Source organism: Pristis pectinata, chromosome 1, assembly GCF_009764475.1.
Source record: "Pristis pectinata isolate sPriPec2 chromosome 1, sPriPec2.1.pri, whole genome shotgun sequence".
Lineage (NCBI taxonomy): Eukaryota > Metazoa > Chordata > Chondrichthyes > Rhinopristiformes > Pristidae > Pristis > Pristis pectinata.
Window position 1 is genome coordinate 48048319 of NC_067405.1, and position 26576 is coordinate 48074894.

A 26576-nucleotide genomic window follows, 5' to 3' on the forward strand; every position below is an offset into this window, starting at 1 on the left:
TACATGTGACTAATAAAGATCTTATCTTATCTTAGGTCCATGTAGACAGTGCCTGCCGCCCTGTCCTCGTCAATGCTCTTGATCACCTCTTCAAAAAAACTCATTCAACTTTGCGAGACATGATTTCCCCACACACAAAGCCATGCTAATGTAGCAAATGCAGGTACATCCTGTCTCTCAGAATCCCCTCCAGTAACCTCCCCACCACTGATGTTAGGCTCACCGACCTGTAGTTCCCCGGGTTGTCCTTGTTGCCCTTCTTAAACAAAGGCACAACATTAGCCATCCTCCAGTCTTTTTGTATCTCATCCACGGCTAACAATGATACAAATATCTCTGCAATTTCTTCCCTAGCTCACCACAATGTCTTAAGATATACTTAGTCAGGCCCTGGATGTTTATCCACCATTTTTGCACTTTAAGACAACCAGCACCTCCACTTTTGTAATGCGGATATGTTCTAAGACATCACTATTCTCTTCCCTGAATTCCCTAGCTTCCATGACATTCTCCATGGAAAATAATCCAGCACCACAGTGCATAGCTGGATTCTTGCCAGCGTGATAAATTTCTAGAAGCGAGGGGCATCAGAGGGAAGGGGAAGAGTGTGGGAATATGACTCAGATAGATGATCAACCTCTACTGAAGGCAGAGCAGGTTTGATGGACTGGATGGCCAACTGGTGATCTTCTTTTCTATGTTTTTAATGCAACTCTCACAGTTTGGAATACGAACAGGAAACACCCACATTTCTGTAAATCCTTTAGTCAGTGAAAGGTAGATTGTAATAAAGTGCAACATAAATGACACTTAGGGGTCTAAGTCAGCTCCAGAGGTCACAATCATTCTTTAACATCTGAAAATCTTACCAAATTACTTGCATCACATTTAATATTAATGTGAAAATTAGTGTTGTGACAACACTGTAAAATCCTGGTATTAGGCATCATAAGTAACTATTAATAGGGTTAATTCCTTATGTCATAAGTCATAATATTTTGTTTTCTTTAAAATATAGAAAGTACTCAGCAATTGAAACAAAAGTTCATTCTAATGTTTCCCTTTGGAAGTGTCTGCAGTGTACCCCTTCTACAGATTATATAGTACACATTCCTTCATCTAAATTTTCCCAGCTTTAAGAAGCAGTTTTCCGTTTTGTTTAAAATTTGGAGGGAGCACTTATTGGTCTTTTTCTACAGGAAGTGACACACCGGAAGATGGCTGCCTTCAACCCTCACCAGAACTTCCCACACCAGTCAGCATGGAGTACAGAGAAGAGGTTTCTTTCTTGGTTGGTGACACTGTGAACTTGGAAGCAGTACAGAGAAACCTTCAAAGAGCTTGCCAGGTGAGCCAGGGAATGAGAATCTACCACCACTTCATGTTTGCACTGCTCCTCACAGCATCTTAAAAAGGAACTGAAAGCTTTTTAATGAAAAGCTTTGAGTCCGTGGGGTCCCTACATCCCTTTGGAACTATTCATCCCCTTAAAATTTTGTGAATATTCAGCACAAAAACCCTCCCCAATAAAATGGAATCAAGAGTTCAGAGGATAAATCCTTCCAGCTGTGAGCTGCAGCCTGACATTCAGATATTGTTGCACCTCAAGTCGATAACTGGAGTTTTTCACTCCTTTTGCTGATATTGCAAGGGGAAACACTCCATTAATGACCTATTTTTAATTACTTATCATAGCCAAAGTCTATCAAGCAATGACTTGTCTATACAACACAGCACTACCATCTCAGTTCCCCACTCAATCTATTCTTCACTCCTTCTTTTGTCATTCTCAGTGATCTTGGCTGCAACTTATTCAGAGATTAAGTTAAACTTTACATTCAGTATTGACTCTCAGCTTGTCTCTCCCACGAGCCAGAATTTCACAGCTCTTCATTTTTCAACATTATATTTTCTGTTTTATTTAACTGTGTAATGCAATACAAGCACATTAATAAATCAATTATTCACATCTGCAGTGAACAGTTTCTGGCACCTTTAAAATGTAACCCACAAAATCTGGGCACTGATGAGACTCCATTGAAGGCAGGTGAAGCCTCATTAACATAACAGGCCTTCGATGAGATTGGTTTCCTCCCCAAGGAAGGATTATGCTTGCCTAGAAAAAAATGCAACAACATTCACTAGGTTGATTTTTAGTTATGAGAGCTGTCCAACTGGGAGAAATGAGAATAAATTGAGCTACTTGTTTGACTAAGATCGCTGCAGGCATTTGACCCTATTTTGTTAGGGATATTAATGTACTCAGTACCAATTAATTGCAAAATCACACAGTGGTTAGAGCATAGAAGTCTATTCGGTTCAACAACTCTTGTACCAACTCCACAGAAAAACAATCCAGCTGGTTTCACTTGCCACTTATCCCCACACACTTGCAAATATTTTCAAGTACTTAAATGGTTCCTTCTTGAACACCATGATCAAACTTGCCTTCACTGCTCCCCCTGGTGGTGCCTTACAGCATTAATCATTTGCTGCTTAAGAAGGTTCTCACTCAGGTCACTTCTGAGTCTTTTCATTCCATGTTCTCAGGTACTTAACCCTTCAACTAACAGGTATGGTTTCTCTCTATCTACTTTTTTCTAGACCCCTCAGGCTTTGAAATATTTTTTAATATCCTTGTAACTAAAACTCTTCATCCCTGGAACCATTCTAGAAGATCTCCTTTGCACCTTCTCTAAGGCTTCCACATCTCTCAGATAGTATGAAACCCAGACTTTGACATAACACTTCAGTGGTGGCAGAACCAGTGTTTTGTAAAGGTTCACCTTGATTTCCTTGCTTATGTCCCTATTTACACAAGCTCAGGATGCTAGATGCTTTTTTGAAAATCACATTTTCAACATGCCCTGCCATAATTTGGACACATATACCTCCAATTGTTCCTGTACTTCCTTAGAATTGTGCCTAACTGCAAAGACTGCAGCTGCTGGATATCTGAAATAAAAGCAGAAAATGCTAAAGATACTCAGCAAGTCAGGCAGCATCTGTTGAGAGAGAAATAGAGTTAGCATTTCAGGTTCATGACCTTTCATTGTAATTGTGCTTCTAGTTATATTGTCTATCCTTATACTTCCTATCAAAATGTTAGCACTTTACATTTTTCTGCCTTAAAGCTCACCTGTTACATTTGCAATCATTCCACTGAGCTGCCCACATTGTATTTCAGTCTATTACTATCCTCTTCACAGTTCATAACATTTCAAACTCTTTAAGCTACCTGCAGATTTGGAGATTGTGTCTGAAATATCCAAAGTGCAATGTATGAAGAAAGGCAATGTTCCTAGTACAGACTCCCGAGGACCTTCCTGTCTGCTTCCCTCCAGTCTGAAGAACAATCTGTCACTGCTCCTCTCTACTGGCTGTCACTTGGCTGGTTTTCTATCCATGCTGCTGTGGCCCCTTTTGTTCCATGACCTTTAACTCAACAACACAATTGGTACCCACCCCACTCTCTTCCCTTTTTTATGTCCCTATGAACTTTTTTTTGGATCGTTATGATTGCTGAACATGACATGAAGGTGTTACTGGTGGATCTGTCCTTGTGTCTTGGCTCATGGTTAACCAATCACCCTTTCTGCTTCTGCCCAGCCATTCATGCAGCTTAAGAGATCGTAACACCAGCTTCTATATGAAGTCCTGCCCATCCTGTAGAGGTAGTGTTAATACACGACTAATTTTATTAGAAAATTATGTAGTAATTTAAAAGTTGTGCTGCTTAGTAATCAGAAGTTTCAGTTATGTAGGGAAATTAATAACCAGCTGCATTCTGGGAAGAAAATAGTCAGCAGCAGCTGCTCTTGACAAGGTTGCGTCTCCACTCCGGAAATGCACACGTTTCAGAATGTGACCATGAAACCTTGATGGGCTGCTTCTCCAAAAAGATTCAGGATGGAGTGGGTTTGGAATCCGAGGGTGTGATGCATTCCTTTTTCTCTCTGGTCAGACAATCAGAAACACCAATGGTTTGAGTAGTATGCAGCCTGATTCCGAACATTTAATTTCCTGGTAGAACGTTCACACTCTTGTCTTCTAGGAAATGTTTGGGAGGGTGCGGACCTTTACTGTTGTCGCAATATAGTAAGACAATATAGTAAGATGGGCATCTAGTTATAATGTGTCTATTATCACTGACCAGGGCTTAACATAGGAGCATGTTGGATTTCAGTGGCTAATCTTATTTATTTAAAAATGCATTTTTAAGGTTTTAGATCTTGCCTTTTGGAATTCATGTGCATTGCTCAGATTCAGAGCAACAAAGGATCATCAGGTATATCTCTGAACAGCTTTGAAAGACGATATTCTTTTGTTTGTTTGATCAGTCTTGGAACTTCAATAGACTATGGAGGACTTCCAAGGACAGTGTTCACTGTTTCAGTTTGAAGGCTCACTAATGACATGGCATAGTGAGTGGCGTAGAAAGCACAGCAATGAATGAGGTAGATTCCAACCCAACAGCACTGTTAGATCCATCATACAAAACTGTTAATAGATGTTTAGATAAAGAAAAATTATCTTTAGATTTACAACATCACCTTTTGATGCAGATTACAAATAGAATAAAAAGAACAAAACATTGTGGTTGATTTTTAAAGAAAAAGAATTGACAAGCTATGTTGAAGTAATATGGAATCTTGGTTAAACAATGTTTAAGTGCAGTGCATAATTTTAGTCTCCAATCTACTAATAAACTATATAGGAACTAGAGAAGATGTGAAAATGATTTAAAATACTGAGAAGTTAAAACTTCACAAAGGGGTCAGATGCAGAGAGATGTTGTGGAGAATTCCAAGCCTAGAGAATACAAAAATAAGACAGTCATTAAAAAATACAAAGTCTTTACTCAGAGAATGGTTGGCATATGGAACTTACTGCCACATGGAACAGCTGAGGTGAATTAAATTTGAGAAAAGCCAAGGAAAAATAAGGTTATATGTCAATAGTGTTAGACCAAGTAGGATGAAAGGAGGCATCATAGAGTCGTACAGCACGGTCCACCAAGTTCGCACCAACCATCAACCATCCACTTACACTGATCTGACATTAATCCCAGATTCTACCACTCATTTACACACTAGGGGCAATTTACAGTGGCCAATAAACCTCCGTGTCTTTGGGATTTGGGAGGAAACTGGACCACTCAGAGGAAACCCACAAGGTCGCGGGGGAATGTGCAAACTCCACACAGATTCTGGTCCTGAGGCAGCATCTATACCAGCTGCACTACAGTGTCGCCTCTTGTACAGTATACAATACAGCTAAGTTGAATGGCTTGCTTCCATGCTATAAATACTACAGCTGTCTAAATAATAGACAGGAATGGTCTTGATGGGCATGCGTTCAGAATGGACTGACTTGGAAGGTATATGGTTGGCCAGCAGATGTAGGAGTTACCCAGTTAAAGTTGTATTGGGGTAAACATTTAAGTGTATGATGGTATTTACATGGCATGTTTTAGAATTATGTTACCCACTGGTGGTGATTTCAGGTCTGTGCAGATATAGCACATGATGCAAATCTTTACATTGTAGAAATATGCAGAAGTCCTCTCTCTAACTGGTTAGTTTTAACGCTGCAAGAATTTATATGAACAACAACTTTCTCTTAACATTTAAGTTGTCTAAATTTAAGTTTAAAAAATCTTCCAAGCAGTTACAATGTCATCAGTGAAAAGTCTATTAAGTAAGATTTTAACTTAGGCTACAAGTAGCTAACCTGAATCCCACATTCTAGGAGAATTTTTTACCTCCTCTCAATTCCCAAACTTCTTGGCAACCCTACAAGATTAGTTGCGTAGGGGCACTAACAAAGTAAATAATGAGGAACAGTTGTTCAGGTGTCAGCAGAGTACAAGCACTCAGCACTCCATCCAAAGTGCAGCATCAGGAGAGGGGCTGGAGCTAGTGGAAAGTTGGAGCTCTCCACAACAGCAAAGGTACACGTTGGAAACTGAGTGATGATCACCCAAACAACAATTAAAATGTGATAGCCCATCCTTTAAAATAAGATATCAGATCATAAATAGTGATATTATTCTCCCTGGATGTATTATAATGTTTATCACTGCTTATGATTTCACTTCTGAGTACAATAATCAAGTGGATTATTGGGATTAGGGGTTTGTTGACTTCATCAGAGTGATGATGCCTGTGGCACTATTTTCTTTGACAGTATAATAGTTCTCAGGTTTCCGTGCTGCCACAGTGTGAAACCATGAGTCCAATTTTGCTAAGTGCTTTCCACTGAAAACTCATTTGTTCTTTTAGTTATTAGAACTGCAATGCTTATATGGTAGTTGCACTATGCATCTCAGTAGACTTGCTGAGAAAAAAATAATTTCTAAGTAATCAGTTGCAAAATCTATCATTACATAACAATGAGTGAGGAGAGGGATCAGCAACATTTTATTTGGATGACTGAGTGGTGTGATGTGTTAGATTCTTTTGTTTGTAAATGCAAACTTGGTTGTTAGTTTCATTTCTTGTTATTTTGGCAACACAATGTTCTTGCCCTTCCTCGTCTTTCCTTCTAAAATGATGCAATCAGCAATAGTTAAATCCCTGGATCTTTTATTGTAATTAAATTAATTTAATGAAATTATTTCATACAATACACACTCCTGCCAGGGTGGCAATTAACAGATTTCAGAGGGTGGCAATTTCAGTATGGGCTTTAGCTTTGTCTTTTCTCTTACGCACCCCTTCTTGTTTTAATGGGAACCACATTCTAAGAGTGCACCTTCATTCTAATACTCATTATTAATTACTACCCAAAGATAGCTTTTAAAATATTTTAGTACAGATTGTTTATGTAGAATTCCAATCTGCAATGGCTGGCCAACCAGGCACTGTGATTTCTGCTAGAAATCCTCCTGAAATTTAAATTATTCCATTTTTTTTAAAAGAAGGCTTCTCTACCATTAACGTATGGGTAAAAAAAAAGTTTTGACCTGGAATTATTAATACTGTTCTTACCTTTTCATACAGATAAAACATAGGTCCATTATATTTCAAGAAACCCAGGCAAGTAACTGAAGTGTATTGAGCAAGGCACTACCAAGGTTAGAAATGATATTAGTTTATTAGATTAGATGGTCCAGATAATGGTATAAGGGAGAGAGATTCATCCAAATCCCTAAGAGTGCATCAGCCCCCATTGATAATCCCCTCCAAATATTTAATTCCATTGACTTCCATATAATTCAATGTCAGAAGTTGAGTACAACTGACAGCTGATAATTTCACTTGGACCTGGTGCTAAAGACCAGAGATGTATTTCCCACCACACCTCTCCAAACATCAATAAATTATAGTTGGAAAGAAATATTGGAAGACATATGCAAATCAAACCCCTCGTAGAGAGGATGACAGAGTAGTAGTTTGCTGAGAACACTTCAGCATGATGAGAATATATAGAACAATGCATAGAAAAACGGACATTTGATAAATGTTCCAGATATTTTCATAATGAGTCTTTGACAGAGCAGATTGCAGATTCTATAATCCACTTTAAAAGCCAAACTGATTTTTTATACTGAGCTCTCTGTGTTACCGATCTTTGTGTCGTCTAGACAATTTAATGGTTCAAATGTTAGGCTGCTGGTTTTTCACTGCAGCAGCTTTGCTCTTTACACAAGTCTGAAATGGGTCTGATTCCTGGAATTTGGCAGTCATTATTTACATGCTCTCATCTTCACATGGTCCATCTCTGACTCTTCCCTTTCTAGATTTCTCTGTCTCTGTCTCAGGGGTCCAGTTAGCAACCGACACGTGTAATAAGCCCACAGAGTCCCACAGCTATCTTGTGTACGTTTTCTCCCACACTCCATGGGGCAATATGGTGTTGCAAAGACCTGGAGCTCAATCCTGACCTTAGGTGCTGTCTATGCAGAGTTTGCATGTTCTCCCTGTGGGTTTCTGCTGGGTGCTCCAGTTTCCTCCCACACACCAAAGACGTCCTGGTAGGTTAAATGTCTTTTGGCATAGGCAAGTAGCAAAAGAATTAAAAACAGTTATGTGAGAGAGAATATGTTGCAGGTCCACAGGGAAATTAAGTGAAGGGGAATCAAACTGGAGAGATTGGTCTGCTGGGAGCCAACATGGATCTGATGGGCAACTTAAAATTAACTTGTTTCCTCACCGTTCCCAGTTCTAATGAATGGATTTTGATGTGAAACATTATCTCCATAGCCTGTGGAGTGTTTCCAACATTTTCTGTTTTTATTTAAACTCCGTCACAATCTGGCTCCTTGGCTGAGCTTTTCCCCAGTGATGTCATGGGCTGGGCAGCCACTCACAGCGTGGGACATTTAATATCACTGACTCCTGGGCCAGCGCTCAGGGAAGTCTTGTTTGATGTTGGGAAGAGGGTATCCCATTCCATCCTCGTGTAAGGTTGTAAAATCATTTGGTAAGAATTCATTTAATTGAGGTAGTCTTGTTTACCTGAAGCTAACAAAGCAGTAAGTATTTTGTTGAATTGTTGCAAGTTCATAGCTACACTGCAGAGGCTGAAGCTTGGTAAAAGCAGTGTTGCAATGATCCAAGGTTTTGCTTTTTTGCAGGAGCAATCCTTCATTATTTCCTTCCCATTTCTCACAGTCATCTTTAGATTTAATGAATTTAAAAATACGAAATCAACAAAAATCTATGTGAACTTATAGCAAAATGCTCTGTGAGTATATGCAATTTCATTGCCACCCACCATTCTTAAACTCATCTGGAAATACAATAGATATTGCCTTTTAAAGTGTGCCATCAAAAGTAGTGGTAATCTGCACACTTTCCTTCAGACAACACAGCCATCAATATCAATGAAGGTACGTTTGCAGTTAAATCTGAGGAGGATATGCAATACATTCATATACAGGTAGCTCCTGTTCTAAAATTAAAAGTAACATTAACTCTATCTGCATGCTTTATTTCATGTTTCAGTTCTATAATGTTGTGATTAGACGCCCTACACTGAGCTCTAGGGAACGGCTAGTTCAGTAACAGTTGCTTACATCAGACTAAAGGGATTCTAAGGTAGAGTGTCAAACAGGCACCTGTGGGCCATTCCTGGTCTTGAGCCCTGAAAATGCATTTACTGAAGTTCAGCTAATTTAATCGTACTTGCACTGGCTTTTATATTCTTGCTGATATTGTTCTGTTTTAACTTAATAGGGTTGGAAATGGCTTTCATAGCATGATTGTCTCATTTATATACACATCTGATATCAGAACAGCAAGATCTGTTTGAAATCTATGTACAACTGTAGGAACATTAATTAACACTTTGTGTGTCCTCTGTAGGGGAGGATTGCCAACTCAGATTATACAGTAAAGCTTTATTAATCCAGCATATTTGGGACTTTGGTGGTGCCAGACCAACAGTTTTTCTGGTCTGTCGGATGTTATTTTATTAATACTTCATTACACTTCTAATTGACTATTTTTAAAGCCGTTACCCAGTAACACTTAAGTGAACCTGATAGGTTTCAAGGGAGCACAAGAAACAACCGGGGAATTTCAAGGTAGAGTGGTGAACAGAACCAGGTGAGTTTAAAGCAAGTGCCAGAACTGGGGCTCTGAGAAATAAATAGGAAGTGTGGGGGCTGGGGATCTGGTGAGTGGGAAAGGAGCACGGGAAAAGGGGACCCTCAAGTGATTGGGCAGCACGGGAATTGGGGGTCTGGCGAGGGAAAGGAGCATGGGATCAGGGGCCCCAGCAAAAACCAGGGATTGCAGGAACTGGGATCCATGTGAGTGGGAAGGGAGCACAGGAACCGCCAAATAGAAGGAGTAGAAAAGAGCGTGGGAACTGGGGTCTGGGTGAGTGGAAAGTAGAAACATCACCTGGTGAGTGGAAAGTAGAAACATCACCTGGTGAGTGGAAAGTAGAAACATCACCTGGTGAGTGGAAAGTAGAAACATCACCTGGTGAGCGGAAAGTAGAAACATCACCTGGTGAGCCAGATGCCGAACCATTTCTGAATGGTCAGATAGTGAATTATTGGAGATTATTTAATAGGGTTGGAAATGGCTCTCATAGCATGATTATCTCATTTATATACACATCTGATAACAGAACAGCAAGATCTGTTTGAAATCTGTACAATAGAAGGAACATTAATTAACACTTTGTGTGTTCACTGCTGGAGAGGGTTGCCAACTCAGATTACATAGAACATTACAGCACAGTATAGGCCCTTCGGCCCACGATGTTGTGCCAACATTTTATCCTGCTTTAAGATCTACCTAACCCTTCCCTCCATTTTTCTATCATTCATGTGGCTATCTCTTAAATGTCCCTAATGTATCTGCCTCCACCACCTCTACCAGTAGTGCGTTCCACACACCCACCACTCTCTGTAAAATAAAACTTACCTCTGACATCCCCCCTATACTTTCTTCCAATCACCATAAAATTATGCCTGCTCATGTTAGCCATTTTTGCCCTGGGAAAAGGTCCCTGACTGTCTTCTTGATCTATGCCTCTTATAATCTCGTACACCTCTATCAGGTCACCTCTCATCCTCCTTTGCTCTTAAGAGAAAAGCCCTAGCTCGCTTAACCTATCCTCATAAGACATGCTCTCTAATCCAGGCAGCATCCTGGTAAATCTCCTCTGCACCCTTTCTAAAGCTTCCACATCCTTCCTATAGTGAGGCGACCAGAACTGAACACAATACTCCAAGTGTGGTCTAACCAGAGTTATATTGAGCTGCAACATTACCTCATGGCTCTTGAACTCAATACTCCAACTAATGAAAACCAACACACCATACGCCTTCTTAACAACCCTATCGACCCGCACGGCAACCTTAAGGGATCTATGGACGTGGACACCAAGATTCCCCTGTTCCTCTACATTGCTAAGAGTCCTGCCATTAACCTTGTATTCTGCCTTCAAATTCAATCTCCCGAAGTGTATCGCTTCAAATTTTTCTGGGTTGAACTCCATCTGCCACTTCTCAGCCCAGCTCTGCATCCTATCAATGTCCTGTTGTAACCTACAGCAACCTTCTACACTATCCACAACACCACCAACCTTCGAGTCATCTGCAAACTTACTAACCCACCCTTCCATATCCTCATCCAAGTCATTTATAAAAATCATAAAGAGCAGGGTTTCCAGAACAGATCCCTGTGTCCACTGGTCACCGACCTCCAATCAGAATACGATCCATCCACCACCACCCTCTATCTTCTATGGGCGAGCCAATTCTGAATCCACAATGCCAAGTTTCCCTGGATCCCAAGCCTCCTGACTTTCTGAATGAGCCTTCCATGAGGAACCTTATCAAACACCTTACTAAAATCCATGTACACCACATCCACTGCTCTACCTTCATCAATGTGCTTTGTCACATCCTTAAAGAATTCAATCAGGCTCGTGAGGCATGATCTGCCCCTCACAAAGCCATGCTGACTGTCCCTAATCAGCCTATACTTCTCCAAATGCCCATAAATCCTGTCTCTAAGAATCTTCTCCAGTAATTTGCCCACCACTGAAGTAAGGCTCACTGGTCTATAATTCTCAGGGTTGTCCCTACTCCCTTACTTGAACGAAGGAACAACATTTGCCACCCTCCAGTCATCTGGCACTAATCCAGTGAGGATGCAAAGATCATCACCAAAGGCGCAGCAATCTCTTCCCTCGCTTCCCGTAATAACCTTGGATATATCCCAGGCAGGGATAGTGTAGCAGGCACGGTAGTGTAGCAGTTAGCATAACGCTATTACAGTGCCAGCGACCTGGGTTCAATTCTGGCTGCTATCTGTAAGGAGTTTGTACGTTCTCCCCGTCTCTGCGTGGGTTTCCTCCGGGTGCTCTCGTTTCCTCCCACATTCCAAAGATGTACAGGTTAGGAAGTTGTGGCCATGCTATGTTGGCACTGGAAGAGTGGCGACACTTGCGGGCTGCCCCCAGAACACTCTACACAAAAGATGCATTTCACTGTGTGTTTCGATGTAAATGTGACTAATAAAGATATCTCATCTCTCATCCCATCCAGCCTCGATGACTTATCTATCCTAATGTTTTTCAAAAGTTCCAGCACATCCTCTTTCTTTACATTGACATGCCCTAGTGTATCAGCCTGTTGTACCCCATCCTCACAAATGTCAAGGTCCCTCTCAATGATGAATACCGAAGCAAAATATTCATTAAGGACCTCCCCTACCTCTTCCGGCTCCAGGCACGTTTCCTCTTTTATCCCTGATTGGTCCTACCCTGACTCTAGTCATCCTCCTATTCTTCACATAGGTCAAGAACGCCTTGGGGTTTTCCTTAATCCTACTCACCAAGGTCTTCTCATGTCCCTTATAGTTCTCCTAAGTCCATTCTTAACCTTCCTCCCAGCTACCTTGTAACTCTCCAGAGCCCTGTCTGATCCTTGCTTTCTAAACCTTAGGTAAGCTTCTTCCCTCCTCTTGACAAGATATTCTACGTCTCTTGTCAACCATGATTCCTTCCCTCTACCATCCTTACCTTGCTCAATGGGACAAACCTATCCAGAACCCCATACAAGTACTCCCTAAACAACCTCCACATTTCCGTTGTGCACTTCCCCGAGAATATCTGTTCCCAATTCACACTCCCAAGTTCCTGCCTAATAGCATCATAATTCCCCCTCCCCCAATTAAGTACTTTCCCATATCATCTGCTCCTATCCCTCTCCAAGGCTATGGTAAAGGTCAAGGAGTTATGGTCACTGTCTCCAAAATGCTCTCCCACCGAGAGATCTGAAACCTGATCAGGCTCATTGCCTAGTACCAGGTCGAGTATGGCCTGTCCACATACTGTGTCAGGAATCCTTCCTGGACACACCTAACAAACACTGCCCCATCTATCCCCTTTACACTAAGGAGGTGCCAATCAATATTAGGGAAGTGGAAATCACCTATGACAACAACCCTGTTATTTTCACACCTTTCTAAAATCTGCCTCTCGATCTGCTCCTCGGTGTCTCTGCTGCTATTGGGGTGGGTCTGTAGAAAACTCCCAATAGAGTGATTGGTCCCTTCCTGTTTCTGACTTCCACCCACACTGACTTAGCAGACAATCCCTCCAGGACATCCTCTCTTTCTACAGCTGTGATACTGTCCCCGGTCAGCAAAGCCACTCCCCCACCTCTTTTACCTCTGACCCTTATACAGTAAAGCTCCATTAATCCAGCATACCTGGGACTTTGGTGCCAGATCAATAGATTTTCTGGTTTGTCGGATGTTATTTTATTAATACTTCATTACATTCCTGAGGGAAATATTTGACTTCTTTATTTTATGTGAAGGATGACAGTGTACTGATCAATGAAACAGCATAACAGAAATATAGTAAAATTTAATTAATAGTTTTGGACTGTGGGGTGGGTGAATTGGGAAGATTTATTTTTTTCACTTGGGGCTGGTGAATGTTTGGAATTCTCTACACTGGAGTGTTGTGAAGTCTCAGTCACTGAGTTCATTCAAAACCAACACTTCATGCAGCACAATTATCTGAATGACTGCTGAAAAGTCTGGATATGATCTTCCTGCAAACAACTAATACTCCATCCAGACAAAAGTGAATATTCTAGTGATATTTTGAAGCTCAAAGTGTTCAAAATTAACACTTCCTTTGTCAAAAATATTAACTTAAATGTCTGTGAAAATTTAATGCCCTCTTTGAAATTGAATCTCCTGACAGTATCAGTACATGTTGAAAGACATGAAAATAACAATAAGTGGCCTGGAATGGAAGGTAATCCCGCTACAGATTGCCCAAAGGACAAACTCTTTTCTGTTCAATAATAACAACTGTGAGTTGTAAGTTTATCAACTTGCTGACTGCATTAGCTGACTGATTCTACGCTTTTGGCTCACATGACTAATTGCACTGTTATGGTTAGAATTTCCAGCATTGCCTGGCAATAGCCAGGGAGTGCACTATTCTCAAAGCCCTGACATTTGTTAACTGATAGTGAGAAACATATTTGAGTCTACATAGAACTAATTACACTGCTAGCTGCAAGCCGTACATATTATGTAAGGAGATCATTTGTTTTGCAATGTACTGAATCAGGCAGTTGAGGGTTTGGCAAACTCCCTTCTCACAGAGATACAACTACTGGCGTATAAGGAGAAAATTCCAGTGAGTAAATAAAAACTGAGCTGGAAACACTGTCCTTTTTTATTTAATTGTGTCCAAATGTGGGAAAAAATTTCAGTTTTGTTATACAATTATATGCCCTGTCTTTCAACTTAAGAATGATTATTGGTATTGGTTTATTATTGTCACTTGTACCAAGATACAGTGAAAAACTTGTCTTGCATAGCAATCGTACAGGTCAATTCATTACACAGTGCAGTTACATTGGGTTACATTAGGTTTTAATGTTGAGATTTCACCACAAGGTCTAAAACGTCAATAAGGTAAAAGTATTAGCTGGTTACCTAGGAATCTTCGAAGATGAAGCATGTATAACTTGGGCAAAATATTTATTACATAGAGCAAGCAGGCATTAGATCACGTATCTTTAATCTTGTATAGAAATTATTTCTCAACTGCTTAGTCATTGGCATGGAATCCTAGAGTTTAAAGGATTGTTGTATGTGCTATTTTATAATTTTGAAAGGGAAAAGTGATCAATAGTGCTTGCATGCATGCTGCTGGGTTTGCACTAGTGATGTCAGTCATCATACTGTGCACATTTGATGTCAGTGCTGCAAGTCTCAACATGCACACATGGGTGGAGCATTGGCTGGTAGGCAGAAAGCAAAGGGTGGGAATAAAAGGATCCTGTTCTGGTTGGCTACTGGTTACTAGTGTTCCGCAGGGGTCGGTGTTGGGTCCGCTTCTTTTTACTTTGTACATGAATGATTTGGATTATGGAGTAAATGGTTTTGTGGCTAAGTTTGCAGATGACACCAAGATAGGTGGAGGGGTAGGGAGTATTGAAAAAACAGAAAGGTTGCAGAGAGACTTAGATAATTTAGGAGAATGGGCAAAGAAATGGCAGATGAGATTCAATGTTGAGAAATGTGCCGTTGTACACTTTGGAAAAAGAAACAAACGGGCAGATTATTATCTAGATGGGGAGAAAATTCAAAGTACAGAAGTACAAAGGGACTTGGGGGTACTTGTGCAGGATACCCTAAAGGTTAACCACCAGGTTGGATCGGCGGTAAAGAAAGCAAATGCTATGTTGGCATTCATTTCAAGAGGTATAGTGTATAAAAGTAGGGAAGTGTTGATGAGGCTCTATGGAGCACTGGTGAGGCCTCATTTGGAATACTGTGTGCAGTTTTGGGCCTCATATCTTAGGAAGGATGTACTGATGTTGGAGAGGGTTCAGAGGAGATTTATGAGGATGATTCCCGGAATGAAAGGGCTTACATATGATGAGTGTTTGTTGGCTCTTGGACTGTACTCACTGGAGTACAGAAGAATGAGAGGGGACCTCATAGAGACATTTAGAATGTTGAAAGGACTGGACAGAGTAGATGTGGCTAAGCTGTTTCCCTTGGTGAGTGAGTCCAGGACTAGAGGGCACAATCTTAGAATTAGAGGGCACCGGTTTAAAACAGAAATGAGGAGAAATTTCTTTAGCCAGAGGGTGGTGAGATTGTGGAATTCTTTGTCATGTACAGCTGTGGAGGCCCAGTCATTGGGGATGTTTAAGGAGGAGATAGATAGGTATCTAAGTAGGTATCTAGGGGATATGGGGACAAGGCCAGAAATTGGGGCTAGATAGGAATAGTTTTAGTGTAGCTCATGGAGCAGACTCAATGGGCCGAATGGCCTGCTTCTGCTCCTTTGTCTTGTGATCTTGAAGATGCTGTGTGGGCCTATAAAGCAGAGTGGACCTTAATGAGGAAGGAGGTTTGCCCACTTGTATCCTTATCTGAGCCACTGTTGGGAAGTCAGCCACTGAAGTCACCCATTTACTCCTTATATCCTTACAAGGGCTAGGCCTGATAGCTCCAGTCTTTCTCCAGCTGTCTGCCAGAGATAGGTAGTGACTGCTTTCATCTCCAAATCACTGCTTGAAGGCAAAGCTGCCTCAAATTTGTCAGAGCTTTGGAACCAATGTGTGGTTTCTATGTGGTTTCATGCAGAGGCTAGGATTTGCTATACTCATACATATGCACTCTGTGGGTCAACCATTAAAGAAAATTGTTTCCTGTTGACCCCACAAAAGTTGAGCAGGACCCCATGCATTACTGCTTGGGTGCATATTTTGAAACCAGAGAAGATCCAACATGTTACCTCATACAGGGGAACACATATCCCATCGATCCATTCCAGCTGCAGTCTTGGAAGTTCATCTTTTCTGTTCCGATCAAAGATGGCCTGGAAACAATAATTAAGAGTTACTCCTTCCTGAACTACTGGTAATCTGTTGAAATTAGTATGTCAAAAAATGCATCAAAGGTTCACTAAACAGATTCCTGAGGTGGATGAGAATATCATAATGTGAGAGATTGAGTGCACAAAGTCTATATTCCCTGTATTTAGGAGAATAAGATGCATTGTCTTTGAAACATCTAAAGCTCTTGAGGAGTTTGATAAGGTAGATACTGATATTTTCCTTGGCTGGGAAGTCTGGAAATATAGGCTCACAAGCTGCAGGCATTTAGGATTCAGATGAGAAATTTCAGTCCTCAGAGAATTGTAAATCCTGAGAATTCTCCACAAATGGAGCGTGGATTCTCCGTCATTGAGTTGTCAAGACAGATCAATGGGCTTTTGGTTACTAAGGGAATTGAGGGTTGTGGGAAGATGGAATGGGGGGGGGGGGTGTTGAATTTCTCTGTTCTGTTTTCAGATGGAATCAGCAAATCTCTTGGTTGCAGTTTAAAATAAACGGTTTTGGACTAGTTTTCTTTGTATCTGATTCTGATGGCAATAAAGAAATTCCAGTAGTTTTAGCTTTGAATTACTGCTTACACTGTAGTTCAAGTTTCCAATAAAATTTCATGCATAATCATAAACATAAAATTTTCAATTAGCAAAGTTGGGCAGTAACTATAATATTCTTCAATTAAAATATAAATACATTTAAGATTGATAACCTGGTGCAGTTTTATTAAATTAGCTTAATATAGATGCAAATATTTTTAAAAAAAAGCACTTTAATGTGTTTAGTCCCCTACCAAGTGAGTATAAATTAAAACTAGTTTAAAAATCTATAATGAAGCATTTAGTTTCATTGGTGTACCCTCATCTGTTTCTTAGTAAATTATATTTTTAATATTGGAGAAACATTTTAAATGTGCCTACTATGGCCATGCACCTAAAATGCTGAAATAACAATCTATGGAGTGTAGAAATCTCAGTCCAGAAATTTCTTAAACTAACATAAAAGATTAAATGTAAAAGCTCTAACGTAAGTGGTTTTGCTCATAACTACCCTATGTCTTCTGTACTGGTTCGGCTGATTCTATCTAGATTGCGCTGGTATTACAATTGTTTTAAAAAAAAATTCTATTGCCTTGGAATTAGTTCAAGCAAATTTGTCTGGGAGTTCTTTTACAATATGCTAATGATGAATGTGAATGTCAGAGGTATGATTAGTAAGTGTGCAGATAAAATGAAAGTTGGTGTTGCTGTGGACAGCGAGGAATATTGTTTAAGGCCACAGCAGGGTATAGATCAGAAAATTAGGTGGAGTATTGGCGGATGGAATTTAATCCTGACGAGTGCAAAGGTAATGTATTTTGGAAAGTCAAATGGGGTAGGACATCTGCAGTAAATGGTAGGGTTCTGAGGAATGTTGATGAACAGAGGGACATTGGAGTTCAAGTGTATAGTTTCCTGAAAATGGCATCACAGGTAGATAGGTTGGTCAATAAGGCCTATGGCATGCTCACCTTCCTAGGTTGGGAGATAGAACATAAAAGTTGGAACTTTACAAAACAATTGTTAGACTGCACTTGGAGTATGGTGTACAGTTCTGGTTGCCACACTACAGGAAGGAAGTAGTTCCACTGGAGAGAGTGCAGAGGAGATTCAACACAAGGTTGCTTGGATTGGAGAAATTTAGTTATGGGGAGAGATTGGATAGGCTGGGCTTGTTTTCCCTGGAGTGAAAGAGGCTGAGGGGTGACTAGATAGAAGTACATAAGATTTTGAGAGGTATAGATAGGGTAGAGAGTCAGAATCTACCCTATCTGTGCTAGGAGTATCAAGAACAAGAGGCCATTGGTTTAAGGTGAGAGGAAGGAGTTTTAAAAGGGATTTGAGGGGAAAGGTTTTTTTTCCACACAGAGATATCTGGAACTTGCTGCCAGAGGAGGTGGTGAAATCAGATACAACCACTACATTTAAGAGATATTTAGGCAGGTACTTCAGTAGGCAAGACATAGAAGGATACAGCCCTAATGTGGGCAAATAGGATTGGTGTAGATGGGCAAAACGGTTGGCATGGACTTGGTGGGCCGAAGGGCCTGTTTCTCTGCTGTATGACTCTATGAAAATATAAACAGCACATATTCTGAAGCACTGTTCAGGGAAATGTATCAGAGAAACAGAAGGATTGCAAGTCAGGTCCGTAGTAGGAGGAGGAATTTTGGGAACACTCTTGGAACATGGGAAGTGGCAGAGGCTTTAGGAGGGAAACCAAGGGGGTGGAGTAGCCAAATCAGCATCAATGTCAAGTGCAAAAGAGTGTGGGAAGTCAGGTGTAACCCAGGGCTGTACAAGCAGATCATATACAGTATGTACTGTATAGCTGGAGAAGTTGAGATGAATGGAACAGAGAAACCTGAAGTGATTGACAACAATTTCTAAATCACTGGAATGGGGGTAATTTTAGAATGGGTGGGAATAAAGTGGATGTTGTGAATGAGTTGCAGCTTGTAAAGGGATTCAGACAGAAGGGAGCAGTGGAGAAGTCAGCTCTCAAAATGATAAGACTTTAGGTTTCACTGGAGTGGGAAAGAGAAAAGGACCAGGCTTCAGAAATGAGAGATTGCAGATCGGCTAAGATTCAAAAGAGTTGGGTTTAACAGTTTGCTAAAGTTCCCCCACCTTTGGACTTGGTCTTAGATGGTCATGGGAGTCTAAAGGTGTAAAGGCTGGAGGTACCTTGGTACTACTAAGAGATGACAAGGAGTACTTGCAAAGTGCAGGATAAACATCTATCTAAGTTTAACAAGTGTAGATGAAACTAGGCTTTGTAATAAATAGATCTACAAGGCAATCAAAGATTAATAGGAAAAGGAACAAACTTAAAATGCTACAAGAAGATGAAAGTTTACTGTTAAAAGGCTCAGAAAGAGATTGGGAGGAGCCTGATGTGAGCAAAGCTGCAAATTCTTGGTATATTTGTATGTAAATTGATTATCTGTATATGACAAATGCATCATCATATGTGTGACAAAAGCACATGTGTTAGTTGTTAATTTGCAATGCAATGTATACCCATGTTCTGAAGTTTCTAGGTCTTGCAGGGACAGGACTTGCCAGCTCTACAAGACTGACTCACAGACCACCACTCAGTATACTACAACTGGCATCAAAGATAGTCACAACAACTGACACATTTTTCAGAAAAGGAACTTGGTGGTTTGAAGAAATTCTTCAAAGCACCTACTGAGAATTGATGATTGACACTAAGCACAGAACCTCAATACTCTACACTCAGGGAGAGAAGAAAGCATTGAAGTTTGGCTGGATATGCAGTGAGTTGGTAATTAAGAGAATAAAAAGACAAGCAATGGTAGTCTGTAACATGGAGAGAATGCTAATAACAAGAGAATTAAACACACAGGAGGGGTGAACATAGGGGAGAGAATCTTTAAGCACAGCCATCTGAAACCAGGGTCTAAAATCCGTAAAAAGCAAATTACAGATGTGTCAGGCCTGAGTATGTTTTGTTTTTCAATTTTTTTAAATTTTATTTACAGCATGGTAACAGGCCCTTCCGGCCCAACGAGTCCGCGCTGCCCATTTTAAACCCAAATTAACCCACCCGTACGTCTTTTTGCAATGTGGGAGGAAACCGAAGCACCCGGAGGAAACCCACGCAGACACTGGAGAACGTACAAACTCCTTACAGTGACGGGAATCGAACCCCGATTGCTGGCGCTGTAATAGCGTCGTGCTAACCGCTACGCTACCGTGCCACCTGGTGGGCTGGGAAACTACATTAAGTAATATAGTAAAAAAAAGTGATGACTAAAATGTAAGGAATTATTACATAGTTTACAAGTCATATACTGTATATATGACAAATATTTACAAGTCATAAATATTTACAAATCATATATATACACACACCTTTTTAAGGTAAAAAAATACAACTGAAATGGTGCTATAGCTGTGACTATCAAAAGAAATTAAAGATAGTATCAGATCACAGGAAAATACTTATAATTTTGCCAAAAAACTCCAGTGAGCTAGAATACTGGGAAAGTTTCAGAATTCAACAAAGGAAGACAGAATAAAAACAGATTATAAATGCTTCTAAAGGTAGGAAAAAAGGGAAAGGATAAGCCAGAGTTAATATGGGTTCCTTACATGTTGAGGCAGGTGAAATTATATTGGGGAATAAGGAAATGGCAATGAAATTAAACTAATATTTTGTGTCTGTCTTCACAGAGCAAGATTCAGCAAACTGCAGAGATCCAGTGTGGGGGGGGGGGGTGCGGGGGAAATAGCATTAACTAAAAAAAAGCATTGGAGAAATCAATTAGACGAAAGAGCAATAAATCCCTGGGCATTGATGACCTGCATCCTGGGTTTTGAAGGAGGTGGCTATGTAGACGATGGATGCACTGGTTACCTTCTCCAAAAATTCTACAGAATCTAGAATGATTCCCAGAGATTGTAAGGAAGTAAATGTAACCCTACTGTTTAAGAATGGAGAGAGAGAGAAAACAGGAGACTGGTTAAGCTTGGCATCAGTAACAGGGAAAATGCTGGAATCTATTATTAGGGAAGTGGTGTCAGGCACTTTGAAAATAGTAATATGACTGGGCGGGGTCAATGTGAATTTATGAAAAGGAAACCATGTTTAACAAATCTAATGGAGTTTTCTGATGGATTGGGCATTAGTTAATGGACGGGAACAGAGACCAGGAATAAACCTGACATTTTTGTCTTGGGATACTGTGACTAATTGGGTTCAACAGGAGTTATTGTGGGAGCTCCAGCTGTTCACAACCTACATCAATGATGTGGTTGGTGGGTGTCAAGTGTTATATATCCAAGCTGGTGATTGCACAGAGCTGGGTAGCAATATGATCTATGAAAGGATGAAGAAGGTGTGAGAGGATGAAGAAGGTGTGAGAGGATGAAGACGGGCCTCAGGGAGATAGATTGGTTAAGTGAATGGTTGAGTCCCTTGTAGGTGAAGTACAATGTAGAACAATGCAAAGTCATCCACTTTGGTAGAAAAGGTGGAAATTTGGAACCCTTTTTTAAAATGTGGTTAAAAGGGAGATTGAAAGGTGATGGTGTTCAGAAGGACCTCGGTGTCCTTGTGCATGAATCACTGAAAGTTTAAATGCAGGTAGAGCAGGCAATGAGGAAGGCAAATGATGTTTGGGCCTTCATTGCAAGAAGATTTCAGTACAGGAGTAGGGGCAGCTTGCTCTAATTATATGCAATTCTGGTGAGACCACATCTGGAATATTGTGTGCAGATCTGGCCTCTTTGCTTGAGGAAGGACATTGTTGCAGTCAAGGGAGAGTGGCAGAGATGCAGCAGATTGATTCCTGGCAATGACAGGTTGTTTGTACAAGGAGAGGTTAAGTAGAGTGTGCCTTTCCTCTCTTGAGTATAAAAGAATGAGAGGTGATCTCATTGAAATGTACAAAATCTTATGGGGCTTGACAGGGTAGATGCAGAGTTTATATTTTCCCTGTCTGGAAAGTTTAGAACTGGGAATCACAGTCTTAAAGTAAGGTTTGGCCATTAAGGACAGAGATGAAAATTGAATCGTTGGAATTCTCCATGCAAGAAGGCTGAAGAGACTATCACTTCCTGTATATTCAGAAAAAGATCAATAGATGCTTAGATATTAGGAGAATCAAGAAATATGGGGTTAGTGCAGGAAAGTGACATTGAGATAAAAGATTAGCTCTGATGTTATTGAAAGGGAGAACAGACACAGTGTCAAATGGTCTTCTCTGCTGTTTCTTATGTTTTCACTGTTTAGCAAGAAATGGGTCAAAATGACAGCTCGCATGTAGACAGGTTTTATAAAGAAAAGATAGAAATGTTCTTTATGGCTAACAATATTCTCAAAAAAGTACCTCATGCTGAAATGTGAAATGTGTCGATTATTATAAGCAAGTTTCAGGAACCAGTTTAATGACAAATTGGCTCTGAAACTTATCATATTGTAACATCTTGGTTTAAAAAGGGAGGGAGACAGAAAGCAGGAAACTTCAGGCCAGTTAGCTTAATGTTTGTCATAGAAAAAATGTTTGAAGCTAGAATTAAAGATGTTATGACAGGGCACTTAGAAAAATTCAAGGTAATCAGGCAAAGTCGATCTAAAGGTGTTTCGTAAGGTGCAGTGTCAAAGGTTATTTGCAAAAGTAAAAGCTCATGTTGTGGGTAATAATATATTGGCATGGATAGAAGACTGGCAAAATAACAGGAAACAGAAAGTAGGCATAAATCAATCTGTTTCTGGTTGGCAAGTGGTATGCCACAGGGATCAGTTGGAGCCTTAACCTTTCACAATTAATGTAAATTGGATGAAAGCATCGATGGGATAGTTGTTAAATTTGCTGATGACAGGTGGGAAAGTAGGTTTCAAAGAGGACATAAGGAGGCTACAAATATTAAATGAAAGGACAGATCTGGAGTACATATAGTGTTGGAGGATGTGAAATTGTCCATTTTGGCGGGACAAATAAAAGAAGTTTAATATCAAAATGATGAGACATTGCAGAGCTCTAATATGCAGAGGGAACTGGGTGTCCTAGTACACGACTCACATAAGGTTGGAGTGCAGGTACTGCAAGCAATTGGGAAAGCTAATAGAATATTAAAGTTTATTGCAGGGGGAAATGAATACAAAAGTAGTGACCTATGCTTTAGTTACACACAGCATAGATTGGACCACATGTGGAGTACTGTATACAGTTTTGGTCTCTTTACTTAAGGACGAATGTTAATGCTAAGGAAGGAATTCACAGGAATTTTACTAGACTAATACATGGAATGGGTGGCTAGCCTCGTGAAGAAAAGTTGGATAGGCTTGACCTGTAGCTGCTGGAGTTTAGAAGAATGTGAGGTTTATTGATTGAATCATAAGATCCTGAGGGTATCTGACAGGTTGGATGTGGAGAGGATGTTTCCTCTTGTGGGAGAATCAAGGGGTTGTCCACTTAAGTGAAAGATGAGGCAAAACTCTTTCTCTGAAGGTTGTGCATCTTTGGAACTCTCTTCCTCAAAAGGCAGTGGAAGTAAAGTCTTTGAATATTTTTAAGGCAGAGGTATATAGATATTTAATAAGCAAGGGGATGAGTGTGAAAACATACCAGAGGCAGGTATTGTGGAGCTGAGATTACAATCAGATCAACCATTGTCTAATTAATTGGTAGAACAGGCTTGAGGAGTTGAGTGGCCCACTCTCACTCCTAATATGTATGTTCATATGTACTGAATTAGTAACCTTGCAGAAAGCCAAAGATGTTTCATTCATAGAAGTAGCGCGGGTTGGAAGATTATTTCAATCCACAGCCACTTGAAATAACACAGACTTACAAGTTTGGTTCAAGGAAGCAACAAATATGTGTAACAGTCAATAACAGTTTTGCTGCATGAAAGGACTTATTCAGACACCGCAACTTCGGTGAACTCTTAAATGGTGCACTGCAAGATACTTCTGTGTGTGGCTTAAACGATGAACAGATTTGGTCCAAATTGTTAGCTTGGCAAAGTCTTACACTCAAACTGCTTGCAAGGTTGATATAGAACAGTCATCTTCAATGCCCTAAGAAGGGAAAGCTTGGATGATTTACGCTTAAGACATACTGGCATTGTAAATATTAAGGCTTTTGCTAGAAGTTTCTGTTATTGGCCAGATATTAACAAAGATTTAGTATCAGCATGCACAATCTATAGTGCAGAACAAAATAATTAAAAACAACTCCAAAGACATGGAGGGGACAACACAATTCAGGGAGTTCATGTTTTTTGTTCAAAAGGCAAAGACAACTTTCTAGTCCTAATCAACACTCATTTTAAATAGATTGAAGTTTGACATTTGTCATCATGCTTAACAGAACATACAACTAAGGAGCTGAGATTGATCTGTGCAACCTATAACAATCTAAAGAACTGGTGTCAATTCATGTCATATGTATTTGAATGCTTTGTGAGGTGCAATGGTATCAAACTTTCATTAAATTCCCCATACTATCCAGCCTCTACTATGCACTTGAAGGATCTGTTTGCATTCCTATGGAAGCCTTTAAAAGACATGTTTTCAAAGGCTATTTGAATTTTACCGTGAATCATTGTTTAGCTAAGTTCTTGTTCAAATATCGTACAATGCCACATCCAACCATGGGATTCACCTCTAGAGAGCTGTTCATACGTCACAGGCTTCAAATGTGCTTGACTTTGCTACAGTCTAGCTTTGAGGAGAGATTGGAGAGACAGCAGTTGAAACAAAGCAAAATTGTGATCAAAGAGAAACAGTTCCAACAACACAAAAAAAGTGAGTGTATTAACAGTAACTAACCTATACAATACATAAATGTGGTATATTGGTGACTTACTCCAGACTTGTTTAATGATATCTTGTCTAACGTGGAGGAAAGGTTAGAAGGGTCCACATTGACCAAATGATTGCAGCATGTGATAATGAGTTTATTTCCAGAAATGGATATGAAACCAACTACTGAAGAAGATATAATGAGTTTACATAGGATTTCACACCTTCAACACATTGAGAAGTAAATACTGCACCAGAGATCAACACCCTGTCAGGTTTAAGCACCAGAGAAAGACTGAACATAATTGCCTTATAGGTGAAACAATTTTTTCGAAGGGGGAGAACTGTGTGGTGTACTTGTGGGTAAATATGTAAATGAATCCTGTGCATGTGACACCATGCATGTGATAATGTGTGTTTGTTGTTAATTGGGCATGAACACCCATGTTTTGAAGCTCCTGGGTGTATCTGAGGGATTATTACAGATGGCTGTATAAGACTGGTTCACAGATCACTTCCACTATAAACACAAACACATCAGTAAAGTGGTCGTCAGAAAATGAGATGGCCTTGAGATGCTAATAGGGTTGAAAACAAGATCAGCACAGAATAGTTAATGCATTCAATGATCACATTCTCCAACATTCATTAAGCTATCACAAGCAATGTACCGAGCATAATCAGATCTAATCTAAGGTTTAATTATTTTTGCCATAAATGATGTTAGGAAAATTATGACAAGCTAATCAGACTGAAAACTAAGTGATCCCATGAGAATGGATGCTGGCTATTTATGACTACCAAGAGTACAAGGTGATAATCAATATGAAGCAGTTGATGCTTACTGGAAAATTCCCAATGTACGGGGACAGCATTACGTGTGGGGCACATTTTGAGAAACAGTAGAATATGGTAAAGCTCATCAGTTCCAATTCACGTATAGCATAGGAAAAAATAATTTATTCATCAGAAGTAAACTTGCATGATTTAAATATGAACCAACAATAATTCTGGCTGGCCAACCTCTGACCTTTTTGAGGAAATACTTGGGAACTTTTCCCTTGTAAATGTAAATCAATGTACGTAGACCGTGCTGAGAGTGGTTGCCGAGAGTGGGTGCCAAGGTTGGCGATGGTCTTCAGCATGTTGCACAACCTGGCTATCCTGAGATGACATCTTTTGTCACCAGTTACACAGTGAGCAGCACAGATGGACGAGCATAAAGTAACCTAGACAGCACTCCTTCTACCCAGGATACCCATGAAGAAATTAATGACTACATTCAGTAAACATAACCCCAACTGTCCATTTAGCAGCAGTTCCGCACCTTAACCTGCTTCTGTCATTGACACCACTTGCTTGACTACATCGCCAAAAAAGAAAGCAAAACTTAAAATTAACTTTATATTGTATTTGATACAAACTCCCATGTGGACTTGCTTGTCATTCATGTGCCTTTTACCCGATCTACTACATCTGAGCAGTGGTAATCCTGTGCCTGCAATGTGCCAAGTGAAAGTCAGAGGAGACTGTAGATGGCCTTGGTGACATTGAGTTTGTTTGAGCCTTCTACAGAATGCACATAAGAAATAGAAGCAGGAATAGGCCATCTGGCCCGTTGACCCTCCTCTGCCATTCAATAAGATCGTGGCTGATCTGGCTGTGGACTCAGCTCCACCTACCTGCCTATTCCCCATAACCCTTAATTCCCCTACTATACAAAAATCTATCTAACTGTGTCTTAAATATATTTAATGAGGTAGCCTCTACTGCTTCCCTGGGCAGAGAATTCCACAGATTAACTACTCTCTGGGAAAAGCAGTTTCTCCTCATCTCTGTCCTAAATCTATTCCCTCGAATCTTGAGTTCTAGTCTCACCTACCAGTGGAAACAACCCGCCTGCATCTATCTT

At 40.2% G+C, this 26576-nt stretch overlaps 1 protein-coding gene across 1 annotated transcript in view; it reads right to left on the reverse strand.

Annotated features, from left to right (window-relative positions):
• The window catches only part of pde11a (phosphodiesterase 11a), a 166415-nt gene that overhangs the window by 1671 nt on the left and 138168 nt on the right, over nucleotides 1-26576 (reverse strand). Inside the window, exon 19 of the mRNA XM_052029745.1 lies at nucleotides 16252-16335. Within this exon, the coding sequence (XP_051885705.1) occupies nucleotides 16252-16335 (84 nt within the window). The remainder of the gene's footprint in view (nucleotides 1-16251; nucleotides 16336-26576) is intronic.